At 39.2% G+C, this 16474-nt stretch overlaps 1 protein-coding gene across 4 annotated transcripts in view; it reads left to right on the plus strand.

Moving 5' to 3' along the window:
* fahd2a (fumarylacetoacetate hydrolase domain containing 2A) overlaps positions 1–16474 on the plus strand; it is a 32506-nt gene that overhangs the window by 14707 nt on the left and 1325 nt on the right. For all 4 annotated transcript variants that reach the window (XM_061928934.1, XM_061928931.1, XM_061928932.1 and 1 more), the window contains exons 5-7: positions 4477–4639; positions 4881–4989; positions 15006–15093. In XM_061928934.1, coding sequence (XP_061784918.1) covers positions 4477–4639; positions 4881–4989; positions 15006–15093 — 360 coding nt within the window. The remainder of the gene's footprint in view (positions 1–4476; positions 4640–4880; positions 4990–15005; positions 15094–16474) is intronic.

The following is a 16474-nucleotide window of genomic DNA, read 5'->3' on the forward strand; positions in this document are numbered from 1 at the left end:
CTTCGTCTCTGTGAGTGGAAACGGGGCAGCAAACATACACACACAGAGTCTTGTACTTTAAATGGCAGTAACATAGTAGAAATGTTCTGGATCACCCCATAAATCTACAGGTCACCTGTTCCTTATTCCGTTTCGGACATTTCCTGAATGTTTAATCAAAATCCGCCCATAGCTTCTACCTGACCGACCGCAACAGTTAAATAACCTGGTGAAGGTTATACAAATTAGACATGCCTTAGAGAAGTCAGTGTGCAGCTTGTATAACGTATAGATTTACTATCTAATAAAAATTACGTAAGTCAACACAGTCATTGTCCCAATAGCTAAGACAAGTAAAAATATAATTGTGTGTAGCATTATGGTCTGGGGCTGCATGAGTGCTGCTGGGACTGTGGAGTTGTGGTTCATTCTAAAAAAAAACTGTGACATTGTGAACCAAAACATGATCCCCTTCCTTAAGAAACTTTTTTTTGAAGCACACCTTCAAAATGACAAGTTTTATTATACACATAATACAACATGACACAGCATGCTCACAATAGGTCAGGGGTCTTCAGCGTTTTCTAGGCCAAGGACCCCCAAACTGATGGAGAGAAGTAGCAGGGACCTACTTCCTACTTATCTTGTATAAAACTATGAAAGCTATACCGTATTTTTCGGACTAGAAGTCACCGTTTTTTTCATAGTTAGTTTTCATAGGTGCGACTTATGTGTGAAATGATTAACACATTACCGTAAAATATCAAATAATATTATTTAGCTCATTCACGTAAGAGACTAGACGTATAAGATTTCATGGGATTTAGCGATTAGGAGTGACATATTGTTTGTTTGGTAAACGTATAGCATGTTCTATATGTTATAGTTATTTGAATGACTCTTACCATAATATGTTACGTTAACATACCAGGCACATTCTCAGTTGGTTATTTATGCCTCATATAACGTACACTTATTCAGCCTTTTGTTCACTATTCTTTATTTGTTTTAAATTGCCTTTCAAATGTCTATTCTTGGTGTTGGCTTTTATCAAATAAATTTCTCCAAAAAATGCGACTTATACTCCAGTGCGACTTATATATGTTTTTTCCTTCTTTATTATGCATTTTCGGCCGGGGCGACTTATACTCAGGAGCGACTTATACTCCAAAAAATACGGTACCTTGTTATTGTGCAATACTAAGAATATACAAATAACAGTATATTGTCGCTGGGAACTGGCACTCTAATCGCTAGCTGGCAACTAGCATGCTAATCGCTAGCTGGCAACTAACGCACCAGTTGTAGCTGATAAGTAGCCCTTCAATCGCTAGCTGACAACTTGAACGCTAGTTACTAGCAATCTGAAATGCTAACATGATGAATATAAATATGTATTCATGTTATTAACATTCAACTATATGGCAGTGTGTTGGCTCAATGCTCATGTGTATTTAAAGACATTTACATTTGTAGAAAAAATGCAGGAGAAAAAATCCTTCCATTTTCTACCGCTTATTCCCTTTGGGGTTGCGGGGGGCGCTGGAGTCTATCTCAGCTACAATCGGGCGGAAGGCGGGGTACACCCTGGACAAGTCGCCACCTCATCGCAGGGCCAACACTGAGAAAAAATGAATTAAAAAAAAATCCACCAAATATTTCACAGACCACTGTAATCGGCAGTGTTGGGTTGGTTACTGAAAACCAGTAACTAGTTACAGTTACTAGTTACTTTATTTCAAAAGTAACTCAGTTACTAACTCAGTTACTTACACCAAAAAGTAATGTGTTACTGTGAAAAGTAACTAGTTACTTCTTCTACTTTTTTTTAAAGCTCCCATTAATGCCCTTTTAGCCTTCATTTCAGTACTGTTATTGCACTGGAGAATAATACAATCTGTTGATCAACTTGACATGCATTTGCATCACTGAACTCTGCTAAGCAATGTGGTCTACATACAACACACAAAGACAAAGATGTGTTTCAAAGGGCCAATTTGTTTCAGGCCAGAACAAATTGATACAACTATTTTAAATATCTGCAACATAACATACATCAGTAACAAACAGCATAATAACAACAAAGCTGTAAACCAAGGAAGTACTTTAACTTTACATACACAAAGCCTAACCAGGCGTTTGTTCTCTCGAGGAATTCTGAAATAAAATCATGTCTGAAGCCCAGAACACTCTACGCATTTCCCTAGTTTTAGTTTAGAGATCAGGAAAGATTGGCCTGGCCCACTAGGATCCCTCTTTATGTTTGTGAACTTTATAGTCTATACTTTTAGAGTGATGTGATAATCAAACACTCTAGAAGTCTAGAATGAAAGAGTATATAAGATAATTGACAGAGTGTGTGTACCTTCAGTGCTGAATGATGAGGAGAGGCAGAGTTTGGATAGTCTTCTTTAGATCGCTTTCCATGTTTATCTACTCACTGTCCAGGAGCTTGGAAAATGTTTTCTTGCCGTTTGACACCCGCTATCATGCTAATTAGCTGCCTGAAAGAGGGTGAGTCCACTGTAGAAATAGCCTGCATGTCTTCTAGCACATACGCTGCAATGGCTCTATCAATGTTGTCCTGGCTAGCAGTCCCTCCATTAATATCCTTAGGTGGTGGTGGAGGTGAAGTGGCATCAGAGTCTGTGTCTCTCTTTACTAGCTTTGTCGAAGCATGTTGCTTTTGTAGCCCGTATCAGCAGATTTGAATTGCTGTTTTGGGCAGTAGATGGGATCTTTGATACAAGACACAATTTACATTTAACTAAAATGTTCTTTTCTTTGTGCTTGACAAAAGAAAAGTAGTGATAATATCTAGGCTGGCCATATTCTGAAATCCCAAAAAGAGGACACACATATGCGTGCCAAGGCGGGCAGCACGCCAAGGACATAGGTGAAAATTTGCCAGTGATATTTGAACTTGCTTTATAAATAATATATTTATTTAAATAAAGCATTTTTTCTCCTCTTTTGACAGCAGTGTTGGCGCTAGGAATTTTCAAAATGGGATCCCAGGGACCCCATCAAGTCATAAAAATGGGGTCCCACTTTTTTGTAAGCGTTTTGAAAACAAATGACAAATGTATGCATTTTCCTGTTATATCTCACATTCTATACTGTGTTTTGGAAAAAGGTTGTCATAAACGTTACTTAATTCATTAAAAAAATATATATAAAAAAAGAAAACAAATTTGTATACATATGTAAATGTATTCAGTTATAAACATTCATTCACTTTCTTCTTTCCTTAATGGATCTGAACTTGAAAGTTTTTTCTATGTTTTTATTGAATAAGTTGTAGGTGTATTTATTATAGTATAAAAGTGTAAAAAGTGTTTTGCGTCGGTTATGAAATGATGATAATGGTGTGCCAGGGCATAAATACATTTTATATTTAACGCTTAAATCTCTGGAGTCTACATCAACTTCAGATCTATCCCTCATTTCAAAATGTTTTAGTTTTTTTTTTATGTTGTTTTTTGTTTGTTTGTTTTCCGCCCTTTTTTGTCAAACAAAACTGTTTTTAATGGCAAACACGCAAAATCTGCAAAATCTTCCACCAAAAATATTTTTCAAAGTGGAATATTTGATGTGAAGTAATCGGAACCTTGGATAGGTCAATAATTCATAATAACATTGATTTTGAGTCAATATTATGTTTTGAGCAATGACCGTTTGAAAGAAAAAAAAAACAGCTTTGTTTTATTAGTCAACATTGCAACTTTTTCTAAATTACATTTCACCTTTTAAGCTTTTTTATTTCACTTTTGTTATGTTTTTGTTTATTTGAATAGTATTTTTAGAATGTGCTGTGGGCCTTTAAAACATTAGCTGTGGGCCGCAAATGGCTGCTATAGATAATAAAAAATAAAATCTGATAAATCTATCGAAAGCAGAGCCTGGCGGCGCATGCGCGTTTATCATAACTCTCTCGCTCTCTCTGTCTCCGCCCCTACCTCACGAATGCTGCTGCGCGCACCCATCCCCTCCCTACACCCAGACACAAGAGATTCAGAAGGACGACACCGCAGCGCTCCAATAAAACACACTCAGATCTTCTGTTTCTAGCCGATACTACATAAAAAATAACGTAAAATAACGCAGTAACACATCATGTAGTAACGGTCACTGAGTTACTGAATATAAAAAAAACGTGTTAGATTACTAGTTACCGCCGAAACTAACGGCGTTACTTTGTAACGCGTTAGTCCCAACACTGGTATTCTGTGTACTAATTGTTTATGCCAGCTATTTAGACAATAATAGCATGTGTTGAGTGTTTCAGTAGATCAAAGTATCTCTATACTGCTGAACAAGCTGTGTACTGACTGATTAAGCACATTTTTTTTAAATAGTTTTGAGCTTTGGGAAGATACAATAAAAATGGTTGCTGGAAGTGGTGTATTCACCTTTATGATATACTGCATACATGACACATTTTACATTTAAAGCTCCAAACAAATGAATGGCGGTGTGATGTGTGTCATTGTTCAGGAGGAGGAGGCCCTCTCTTATGTGGCGGGGTTCATGGTGGCCAATGACGTCAGCGCACGCGACTGGCAGATGAAGCGCAACGGAAAGCAGTGGCTGCTGGGAAAAACCTTTGAAAGCTTCTGTCCCCTCGGCCCTGCGTTAGTAACCACTGATGCTGTGCGAGGTGAGTCAGCGTTTGTGTTTAGTCACAACCTACCCTCCTAATGTGACATTTTAAAGATATAATTCACTCACAGGGTACACAGTTACACTCTTGCCAAAGTTCTATCAAATATTCCTTTTCTACAGATAATGCTCATTTGGATAATGATATATAACCTGCATAGATGGTTGTATTGGGTTTCAGTAGATTGTGCAGGTGTACATCATGAATTGACAGTAAAAGTGTTAAAAATGACCTCCAGACCCTCACAACTTGGGCATTCGCTGCCTGGTAAATGGAGACGAGGTCCAGAGCAGCAACACTGACCAGATGATCTTCAAGACCGAAGTGCTGATTGCCTGGGTGTCAAAGTGAGTACATACTAGTTTTTACGAGTGCCTTACAATTTTATGCAATTTCATGCACTACATAACATCTATTCATTTGTAATCAAGAACATGGTAAATACATTGAAAAAAGTTACAAAAGTCACACAATTTGGAGTTCAAGTTTAGCTTTCTTGTTGTTGTGGCTTGTGCAGCCCTTTGAGACACTTGTGATTAAGGGCTGTATTAAATAAACTTCGATTGATTGATTGATTTAGTACCTCAAAAGTGAAAACAAAACTAAGGGTGTGTTCCTTACGTAAAAGAAAACTGCACTTTTTTTTGGAATTTTCCTTCACAATCATTATGTAAGACTTGACTACAGATGGTTTTTTTTTTAAAATGCATTCTAAATAATAAATAAATGCGATCAAAAGTCTGCTTACAAGGGAGCCTATGGAAGCTGCTCCATTCTGCCTATAAAGCCCTTAAAAAAACATCCAAACATCTCCAATAAAGTTTTATATACATACTGAAGTATATATGTAAAGTAGTAACGGGCACATTTATAATAACATTTAATAGTTACGTTATGTTATAATTTTAAGCATACACGGCGCAATAATTTCAAAAACGCAATACAAAGTTAGCTTTTTTTTTTCCATCACTGATTACTGCTCACTGCAGACTTTATGAGAGCCAACCAACATAATATAACATCACTTACTGTACAATGTCTGCTGTCATTAGGATGCAGAGTGCTACGATGTACATATTAGGGCTGAGCGATATATCTATATACTCGATATATCGCGGAGTTTGTCTCTGTGTGATATAGAAAATGACTATATCGTGATATTCGAGTATACGTTCTCACGCAGTTGCTTTTAGCTGCGGGCATTACACTACATGCTCTTCTCACTCTTTCTAGTCTCTGCTTCTCACAGAGACATAAACAAGCGCACCTTCTTACATATGTCACATACGTATACGCCCTCGCTGAGCAGAGAGGTAGCATCATGGCTAAAGTTAGCTGTCGTGCGAGTGGTAATACGAGAGAAAGAAGGTGCGAATCTGGTAACAAATGAAGGAAGAATTAATTCCCAAGAAAAACAGCACGGGGTCCATCGTCTGGCGGTGGTTTGGCTTCAAGTGGGAATATGTCAAACAGACAACCGTAATTTGTCAAGTGTCGTTGCTACAAAGAGTAGCATTACTGCTAATATGTAGCATCATTTGAAAAGTCACCCGCTTGAGAATGAAGAGTGCTTACAACTCCGCACGTCAACATCTCCGTTCAGTGCCACACCAACAACATGCCGAGGCAACCATTTCCAGATCAACACCGTATGAAACAAATAGTCCACGACATAAGGAGATAACGTCCGCAGGAACCTACCACATAGCGAAGGACATACACTATTTGATTTCCTATTATGCAGCTAATTTATATTTGACAGTTATTAAAATATCTTGTGTGACATCATGCACAAAAGTGCACTTTATTTGTTTTAAACTATTGTAGTGGCGTTCTGTACAAAAAGTGCACTTTAATTTAGTGTTGTTTTGATTTGTCATCTTGAGGACATCGTGCACTAAAGTGCATTAATAGCTTGTTTTAAAATGTCTCTGACAATCTTGTACTTTGTTTTGAAATGACATGAATGTTTGTGCCACTGCTTAATAACTGTTTAATAAATACAGTGTTGGTCAATTAACTTAGTTGTGATTTCCCTCTCTGCATGAAAGTTTAACATGAGCATATATTAATGCAGTATGAACAAGAATGTTTTAATGTAGACACATAGAATCATCATACTGCTGTGATTATATGCATCAAGGCAAAGGCAAAATATCGAGATATACTGTATATCGTGTATGGCCTAAAAATATCGAGATATTTAAAAAAAGGCCATATCGCCCAGCCCTAGTTCATATATTCCCATTTAGATGAAGAATGTCTCATAATCTTTGCGTAGAAATGGGGGTTGGCCAAGCGTCTTTTCGTGTCCTTCTCGCCATTCCTGGGTCTAACGTGGATGTCAAAGTGTACCAACGTGTCGGATTACATCCTCTGCCGCCTTCTGTCCAGGTGTGAGGCATGATTTATGATCTACATCAAACTTCAAAGGAGCAGGGAAGCGAGGAATTAGCAGACCACTCGATAATGTAAACATAGGGACACAAGGTAGTGATCACGGCGCCGCAATGAATAGTTTGTGTGCGTTAGCCATTATAATAACAATTTTACTAATACTCGGTTCATTTTCAAATCATGAAATGTAAATGTAGTATTGTTGGCGCTTTTTGAATGGTTATTTATTGGATTTTATGGGCGGAATAGAGGACCTCTCATCGGTTTTGCTGTCCATTACAGTCAAGTTGAGCAGAAATGCCACCTCTTTGCAGCACATCTCTATGTGTAACTTTTTGGACTTCTTGATATCATTTGTATCCTCTTTGTTACATCTGATATAGTAAAAATCCAAAGTCCTAAGGCTGGAGGTGGGAATCTTTGGGCATCATTCGATTCCGATTCTTGCGGTGATGATTCGATTCAAAACTGATTCTCAATCCAAGACAATTCTCGTAATATATTATTTGGTACATAAATTATAATAAATAATTTTCAGAACAGTTTACAGGTTATACAAGCTCCTCTTGCCTGCTGACTTGCATACAGTGCATCCGGAAAGTATTGACATCGCTTCACTTTTTCCACATTTTGTTATGTTACAGCCTTATTCCAAAATTTTAAATAATTATTTTTGTCCTCAAAATTCTACATATCCTTCAATGACAATGTGAACAATTTTTTTTAAGCTTTTTGAAATTAATTAAACAACTAAGAAATCACATGTACTGTACATAATTATTTACATATTTTTCTCAATACTTAATTGATGCACCTTTGGGCAGTTTCTCCCATTCTTCTTTGCAGCACCTCTCAATCTCTAACATGTTGGATAAGAAGCGTTGGTTTCATGTGTGCCAAGCTTGTGGCATCGTATTCAAAAATACTTGAGACTGTTACCGCTGCCAAAAATGCATCAACAAAGTATTGAGCAAAGGCTGTGAATACTTATTTACATGTGATTTTGTTATTTGTTTTATCTTTAAGAAATTTGCAAAATGTTTTAAAAAAACATTTCACATTGTCATTATAAGGTATTTATTGATTCTATTTTGGAATAAGGCTGTAACATAAACTGTGGAACAGGTGAAGCGCTGTGAATACTTTCCAGATTAACTGTATGTCAATCAATCAATCAATCAATCAATGTTTATTTATATAGCCCTAAATCACAAGTGTCTCAAAGGGCTGCACAAGCCACAACAACATCCTCGGTACAGAGCCCACATAAGGGCAAGGAAAAACTCACCCCAGTGGGACGTCGATGTGAATGACTATGAGAAACCTTGGAGAGGACCGTATATGTGGGTAACCCCCCCCACCCCCCCAAGGGAGACCGAATGCAATAGATGTCGAGTGGGTCTGACATAATATTGTGAGAGTCCAGTCCATAGTGGATCCAACATAATAGTAAGAGTCCAGTCCATAGTGGATCTAACCTAATAGTAAGAGTCCAGTCCATAGTGGGGCCAGCAGGAAACCATCCCGAGCGGAGACGGGTCAGCAGCGCAGAGATGTTCCCAACCGATGCACAGGCGAGCGGTCCACCCCGGGTCCCGACTCTGGACAGCCAGCACTTCATCCATGGCCACCGGACCTGTGTCCCCCCTTGACAAGGGAGAGGGGGGAGCAGAGGAGAAAGGAAAAGAAACGGCAGATCAACTGGTCTAAAAAAGGGGGGCTATTTAAAGGCTAGAGTATACAAATGAGTTTTAAGATGGGACTTAAATGCTTCTACTGAGGTAGCATCTCTAACTGGAGGGCATTCCATAGTACTGGAGCCCGAATAGAAAACACTCTATAGCCCGCAGACTTTTTTTGGGCTCTGGGAATCACTAATAAGCCAGAGTTCTTTGAACGCAGATTTCTTGCCGGGACATATGGTACAATACAATCGGCAAGATAGGCTGGAGCTAGACCGTGTAGTATTTTATACGTAAGTAGTAAAACCTTAAAGTCATATCTTAAGTGCACAGGAAGCCAGTGCAGGTGAGCCAGTACAGGTATATATATATAGGTATGTATGTGTATAATATAGTTATATAAAGGTATATACAGTATAGGCGTAATATGATCAAACTTTCTTGTTCTTGTCAAAAGTTTAGCAGCCGCATTTTGTACCAACTGTAATCTTTTAATGCTAGACATAGGGAGACCCGAAAATAATACGTTAAAGTAGTCGAGACGAGACTTAACGAATGCATGAATAATGATCTCAGTGTCGCTAGTGGATAAAATAGAACGAATTTTAGCGATATTACGGAGATGAAAGAAGGCCGTTTTAGTAACACTCTTAATGTGTGACTCAAACGAGAGAGTTGGGTCGAAGATAATACCCAGATTCTTTACCGAGTCGCCTTGTGTAATTGTTTGGTTGTCAAATGTTAAGGTGGTATTGTTGAATAAATGTCGGTATCTAGCAGGACCGATAATCAACATTTCAGTTTTCTTGGCGTTGAGTTGCAAGAAGTTATCAGACATCAATTGTTTAATTTCATTAAGACACGCCTCCGGCTGACTACAATCCAGCGTGTTGGTCAGCTTTAGGGGCATGTAGAGTTGGGTGTCATCAGCATAACAGTGAAAGCTAACACCGTATTTGCGTATGATGTCACCTAGCAGCAGCATGTACATACTAAAGAGTGCAGGGCCAAGAACCGAACCCTGAGGAACTCCGCACGTTACCTTAACATAGTCCGAGGTCACATTGTTATGGGAGACGCATTGCATCCTGTCAGTAAGATAAGAGTTAAACCACGACAAGGCTAAGTCTGACATACCAATACGTGTTTTGATACGCTCTAATAAAATATTATGATCGACGGTATCGAAAGCAGCGCTAAGATCAAGAAGCAGCAACATGGATGACGCATCAGCATCCATCGTTAGCAGTAGATCATTAGTCATTTTTGCGAGGGCTGTCTCCGTAGAGTGATTTGCCCTGAAACCGGATTGAAAAGGTTCACAGAGATTGTTAGACACTAAGTGTTCATTTAGTTTTTTCGAGGATTTTCGAAATAAAGAGAAGGTGGGACACCGGTCGGTAGTTTACCATGAGGTCAGGATCGAGGTTAGGTCTTTTGAGCAGAGGATGAATAACTGCTTTCTTGAATGCTAGGGGAACAGTGCCAGAGGAAAGTGATAAGTTTATAATATTTAGCACTGATGGACCTAATAATACAAAAAACTCCTTGATAAGTTTCCCAGGAAGTGGGTCAAGTAAACATGTTGTTGGTTTTATCCCACTTACACGCCGTAATAGTTCCTCTAATGTTATTTCATCAAAAAGAGAGAGACTATTTTGGAGGGCAGTATCCGTCGTATATACATTTGTATCTGTGTTTATAGAACCCAGTTGTAGCTGGGATGCGTTGTCTTTAATCTCCTTTCTAATGAGTTCAATGAGTGGGTGGAGCTATTGGGAGGAGTCCCTTGTTGGGTTAGCGATACTACTGTACTAAACAAAAATATTTAGAGTCGTTTTTGTTGAGGCGGATGAGATTTGAGTAATATTTAGCTTTAGCTAAGGTAAGCATGTGTTTATAAGATATTAAACTATCACTCCATGCTTGATGGAAAACCTCAAGCTTAGTCGCGCGCCATTTGGGTTCCAGCTTTCTACATGATAATTTATGAGCTCTAGTTTTTTCTGTAAACCATGGGGTGCGCCTTTTAGGGGCCCTTTTTTGTTTTAGCGGTGCTATACTATCAATGGTTTCGCGCAGGGCATTGTCAAAGTTGTTAGTGAGGTTATCAATAGAGCCGACATAATTTGGGAATGGTGCCATTACCGAATGTGTGCAGTTTATTTACAAAAATCCCAGATTGTTAATCAAGCTAATAAAATACATTAGAGCAACGGCAACCTAATACCAGTTTTACAATGTTTCAGAAATTATCAATACTATGTCTTCTGCCTGCTGACATGTATTCATTACTGCAGTGTTTCTTAACCATAGGCTGGCAAAACATATCTGTTTCTCAGCTGAGGTCCGCAGTTTTCATACACTTTTTCACCACTTTTGGCAGTAATGACAATATCAGTCATAGAGAAGTTTCTTCAGTGCAAAACATGTGACTAGAGTGGTGAAGCTGTATTATCATTTGCACTTCAATTTTATTGACAATGTAGTTAGGAAACATATGCATTATCAATTTAGTTTATTTGAGCACAACATGATTTTGTGTATATTAATTTAATCAGTTATTTATGAGTCCCTTTTTATGCAGTGTATTCATACTTATTTTTCTAATCATAATTCTAGTCCGAGTTGGGAAGCTATAAATATTAAAAACGACTTCAATCAAGATAACAATGACTAAATGATAGTGATGTAACGGTTACAGTATTTCAGTTTTAAAGTCTTCTCAATAATACCGTGACGCGTGACGGTATCAAATGAAAACTTGGTGAGTGTAGTTTTCTTTTGGCATTTTAGTGTTGGTCGGGTCTGTAAATAAACTACCGTATTTTCCGCACTATAAGGTGCACCTAAAGTCCTCCAATTTTCTAAAAAGCTGACAGTGCGCCTTATAATCCGGTGCGCCTTACATATGGACCAATATTGAGCCACAACAGGTCTCGCAACTACGGTAAGCAGCTGCCGACTTCATTTTCCCCCGTAGAAGTAGAAGTGCGCGGTGCATGCTGGGATATATGACTGCGCGAGGCGTGCCGTTTCATTTCCATTTGTGTGTTTATGTAAAGACCCCAAAATGGCTCCATTAGGAGACACGCTTACGACGCAGAGTTTAAACTCAAGGCGATCAGTCACGCAGTAGAACACGGGAATAGAGCAGCAGCGAGATAATTTAACATTAACGAATCAATAGTGGGCTTCACGGTGGCAGAGGGGTTAGTGCATCTGCCTCACAATACGAAGGTCCTGAGTAGTCTTGGGTTCAATCCCGGGCTCGGGATCTTTCTGTGTGGAGTTTGCATGTTCTCCCCGTGACTGCGTGGGTTCCCTCCGGGTACTCCGGCTTCCTCCCACCTCCAAAGACATGCACCTGGGGATAGGTTGATTGGCAACACTAAATTGGCCCTAGTGTGTGGGTGTGAGTGTGAATGTTGTCTGTCTATCTGTGTTGGCCCTGCGATGAGGTGGCGACTTGTCCAGGGTGTACCCCGCCTTCCGCCCGATTGTAGCTGAGATAGGCTCCAGCGCCCCCCGCGACCCCAAAGGGAATAAGCGGTAGAAAATGGATGGATGGATGGAATCAATAGTGCGGAAGTGGAGGAAGCAACAAGATGAACTGCTAGACAACAGCAGCGACACTGACTCGATTAATGACGACTTCGACGAGACGGATACGGCATGTTGGATGCCGTATCCGCCCAACTGTTTAATTCGGACACTGAAGAAGAAGAATTGGAGGGATTCGTGGATGAGGAATAACTTCATAAAGTGAGCTTTACATGTTTATTTTGTGTGTTGTGTTGTGTGACATTAACGTTTGAGCAACGTTGAGTTATTGATATATTGTTATTGCTCTGCACTATTTCGAGTGTTACTATATTGTGATTGCACTAACGTTTGATTTACCGTAACAGTATCACTGTTTTTTACCTGTTTATTGAATCAGGGAAAAGTTCCCCTCCACTATGTGATGTAAATGTTGCACTACATGTTATACCTTGCTGTTGTTAAAAGATAAACAAAACACCACGTCACTGACTTTACCTCGGGGAGAATAATAAAACAGCTGTTTATTCATTTTGGGAGTGAACAGAGTTGTCAGAACGCTGGTTTGTAATCTATTAATAAAGTTTGACTGACCTATCTGACTGTTTTGTTGACATTCCCTTTAGCGCAGCTCCATCTAATGGATGCATAACGTTACCCCAGCCTCTACTGTAGCGTCTATTCTATGCGCCTTATAATGCGGTGCGCCTTATATATGAACAACGTTTTAAAATAGGCCATTCATTGAAGGTGCGCCTTATAATCTGGTGCGCCTTATAGCGCGGAAAATACGGTACATCTCCCAGAATCCTCTGCGCAGCGAGGTAACGGCAAGATGGGGCGTTAAACGCTGTAAGCAGTAAGTAAAGTGTGTTTGTACTCGTCGTAGATAACATAAATAGTTTTTTGGACATTAAATCTGTCCATAACTGGTTGAGTTATGCTGCTACCAGACAGACAATCAAACAAGCCCAGGCCAAAACATAAACTCTTTGGCGCAGGTAAGAAAATCTGCGTTCTGCAAAACGAGCGTTTCCCAGGCAACACAGAGCCAGTCGGTCTCGTCACACCGCACGACGAGAAATCACTCAAAAAAATGTTCAATGAGGGAAGTACGAGTAAACTAAAAAGCTGCCTGATACATCCTGAATGCATCTATTTTTCAACTGCTTGTCTGTGGATGACGTGGTGGGGCTGGAGCATATTCAAGCTGCACTCAGGTGGAAGGCAGGGCTGCAGAAGTCACCACCTCAAGCCTTCACACAGAAAAGATATATTGATAATTTGCTTTTCTGAGAAACATCTTCCAGACTGATATAAAAATTACCAACGTAGAACACACTGCTTCCTGTAATAAAAAAGTTGAAAGACACCAAACTGTACATTATTGTTTTACACTGGATGTTTACATTGTTACTTTAAAGCAAGGGTCCCCAAACTTTTTGACTCGGGGGCCGCATTGGGTTAAAAAAAATTGGCCGGGGGCCAGGCTGTGTATATATATATATATATATATATATATATATATATATATATATATATACACTGTCTTTATAATCCGTTTTGTCATTTAACATCAATCAACATTGATGTTCATCAACATTTAACAGTCACGAAATCGATGGGAAAATTCATTTTTAGACAATATGATTTGCCTAAGCGGCTAGGAGACACCAAGAGTAACAAGCAGTAGAAAATGGATTAGAAAGGAAAGATTAAAAAAAAAAAAAATTACTAAACAAAAAAACTTTTTTTTAAACTTGGGACTTCCTGTGGGCCGGATTTTGGATGCTGGGGGGCCGGATCCGGCCCGCGGGCCGTAGTTTGGGGACCCCTGCTTTAAAGACATCAACTGTAAGTTATTATTTTTAATATGTGCTTGAAAGAGTAGGTGTTCCTAATTATTTGCACTTAGACATACTTGTTTGTAGTAATACATATGATTAAAACATTTTAGCATTAGGTTTGTGTTCAATTACAGTTAGTGTGTTTATCCTACAAATTACTGACACTTCATTTTACACACTATGGCATTTTTACCAAGCTTTTTTTTTTTTTTTTTTTAGACATATACCGCAATAATATTGTACTACAGCATTAATACCGTGATAATATCGTACTGTGAGATTTTAAGCCGTTACAGCCCCAATAATTAAGTGTTAATATTTGAGTGGGCCTCCGGGCTCCTCTGTTGTGGAAAAGTTGGGCCTCAAGGTCAAAAAGGTCAAGAACTCCTGGATTACAGTACAGTAATTCTCTGGTAAACACTTTCCTGTGCTCTCTCCATTATGTGTCTATGAGGTAATATTCAAAAGAATGAGAAGTTTTACTCCATTTCAGTTGAGTTATACCCCGGCTAACTTTTGTTTTTTCTTTTGTTACACTTCTACGTAGGATGTTACTTCAAACATTGCCTATACACTTAATACAATTTACCATGGAGACATTCCCACTGTAAGGTCTTATCTTTCCAAAGTAAAATAAAGTGCATGTGAAAAGTGATAAGTCAGTAATAATTAGGAGGCACTGAGCATGCTAGTAGTATCTCTTTAAAATATATCTTAATAATAATAATAATAACTGGAATTTATATAGCGCTTTTCTAAGTACCCAAAGTCACTTTACATGTAGAACCCATCAATCATTCACACCTGGTGGTGGTAAGCTGCTTTCATAGCCACAGCTGCCCTGGGGTAGACTGACGGAAGCGTGAATCTTACCTTGCTTCTGCTTCTTGTCAGGTTTGTGACTTTAACTCCTGGTGACGTGTTCCTGACAGGCACCCCTCCTGGTGTGGGTGTGTTCAGAAAGCCGCCCGTCTTCCTCAAGGTGTGTGATGTAGTTGATAAAAATGCAGAACAAGCTGTGAGTGTGTGTTTGTCAGTGCACACTAAACCTTCACATTCACGTTATAAGCATCCATACTTTTTCTATACTGCTTGGGTGAGCTGGAGCCTATCCCAGCTGACTTCGGGGGAGAGGCGGAGTACCAATCGCAAGGCACATGTAGACCAAAAACATTCACACGCATTACCGATTTAGGGCCTGATTTACTAAGATCTAAATACTACGCGGTAAATAGCATTTGCAATCTATAAAACAGTTTGTGCTATTAGTGGGCGTGTTGCATGCTATTTACTAACCCTGCATGTGCAATTGTAAAGTGGTGCAGGTGAGGATTTTGCGTGTACTATACGGGGCATCACCACGGAGACACTCCTATCCTATTTACTGCACATTCATGTTATCATGCTCCTACCTCTATGTTTCAAACATGCAGGAGACATTTACCACTTTTTATGGGCATTTTAGGCACAGTTCAAAGTGGATTTACAGTGAAACCCACTTTTTCCCCCCTATTTTCAGCGCTGTAGGTGTGCTCATGGGAGAGAGGCTGCACTTACTGTGCTAAAGACGCAAAAAAATGCATACTTCAAGAAGTTTTATTCATATAAGAAATACTTTAATATATATTCTATGTGAAAAAACGAACGTCATTAAAAAAATATTAAATACTAAACGCATCAATTGAAGTTGTTTTAATCAGCTTCTTAAAGGCCTACTGAAATGTGATTTTCTTATTTAAACGGGGATAGCAGGTCCATTCTATGTGTCATACTTGATCATTTCGCGATATTGCCATATAACATCGACGATAAAGTTTGCAACTTTTGGTCGCTGATAAAAAAGCCTTGCCTGTACCGGAAGTAGCAGACGATATGCACGTGACGTCACAGGTTGTGGAGCTCCTCACATCCGCACATTGTTTACAATCATGGCCACCAGCAGCGAGAGCGATTCGGACCGAGAAAGCGACGATTTCCCCATTAATTTGAGCGAGGATGAAAGATTTGTGGATGAGGAAAGTGAGAGTGAAGGACTAGAGGGCAGTGGGAGCAATTCAAATAGGGAAGATGCTGTGAGAGGCGGGTGGGACCTTATATTCAGCTGGGAATGACTAAAACAGTAAATAAACACAAGACATATATATACTCTATTAGCCACAACACAACCAGGCTTATATTTAATATGCCACAAATTAATCCCGCATAACAAACACCTCCGCCCTCCCGTCCATATAACCCGCCAATACAACTCAAACACCTGCACAAAACACTCAATCCCACAGCCCAAAGTACCGTTCACTTCCCCAAAGTTCATACAGCACATATATTTCCCCAAAGTCCCCAAAGTTACGTACGTGACATGC

This window comes from Nerophis lumbriciformis, linkage group LG33 (genome assembly GCF_033978685.3).
Source record: "Nerophis lumbriciformis linkage group LG33, RoL_Nlum_v2.1, whole genome shotgun sequence".
Lineage (NCBI taxonomy): Eukaryota > Metazoa > Chordata > Actinopteri > Syngnathiformes > Syngnathidae > Nerophis > Nerophis lumbriciformis.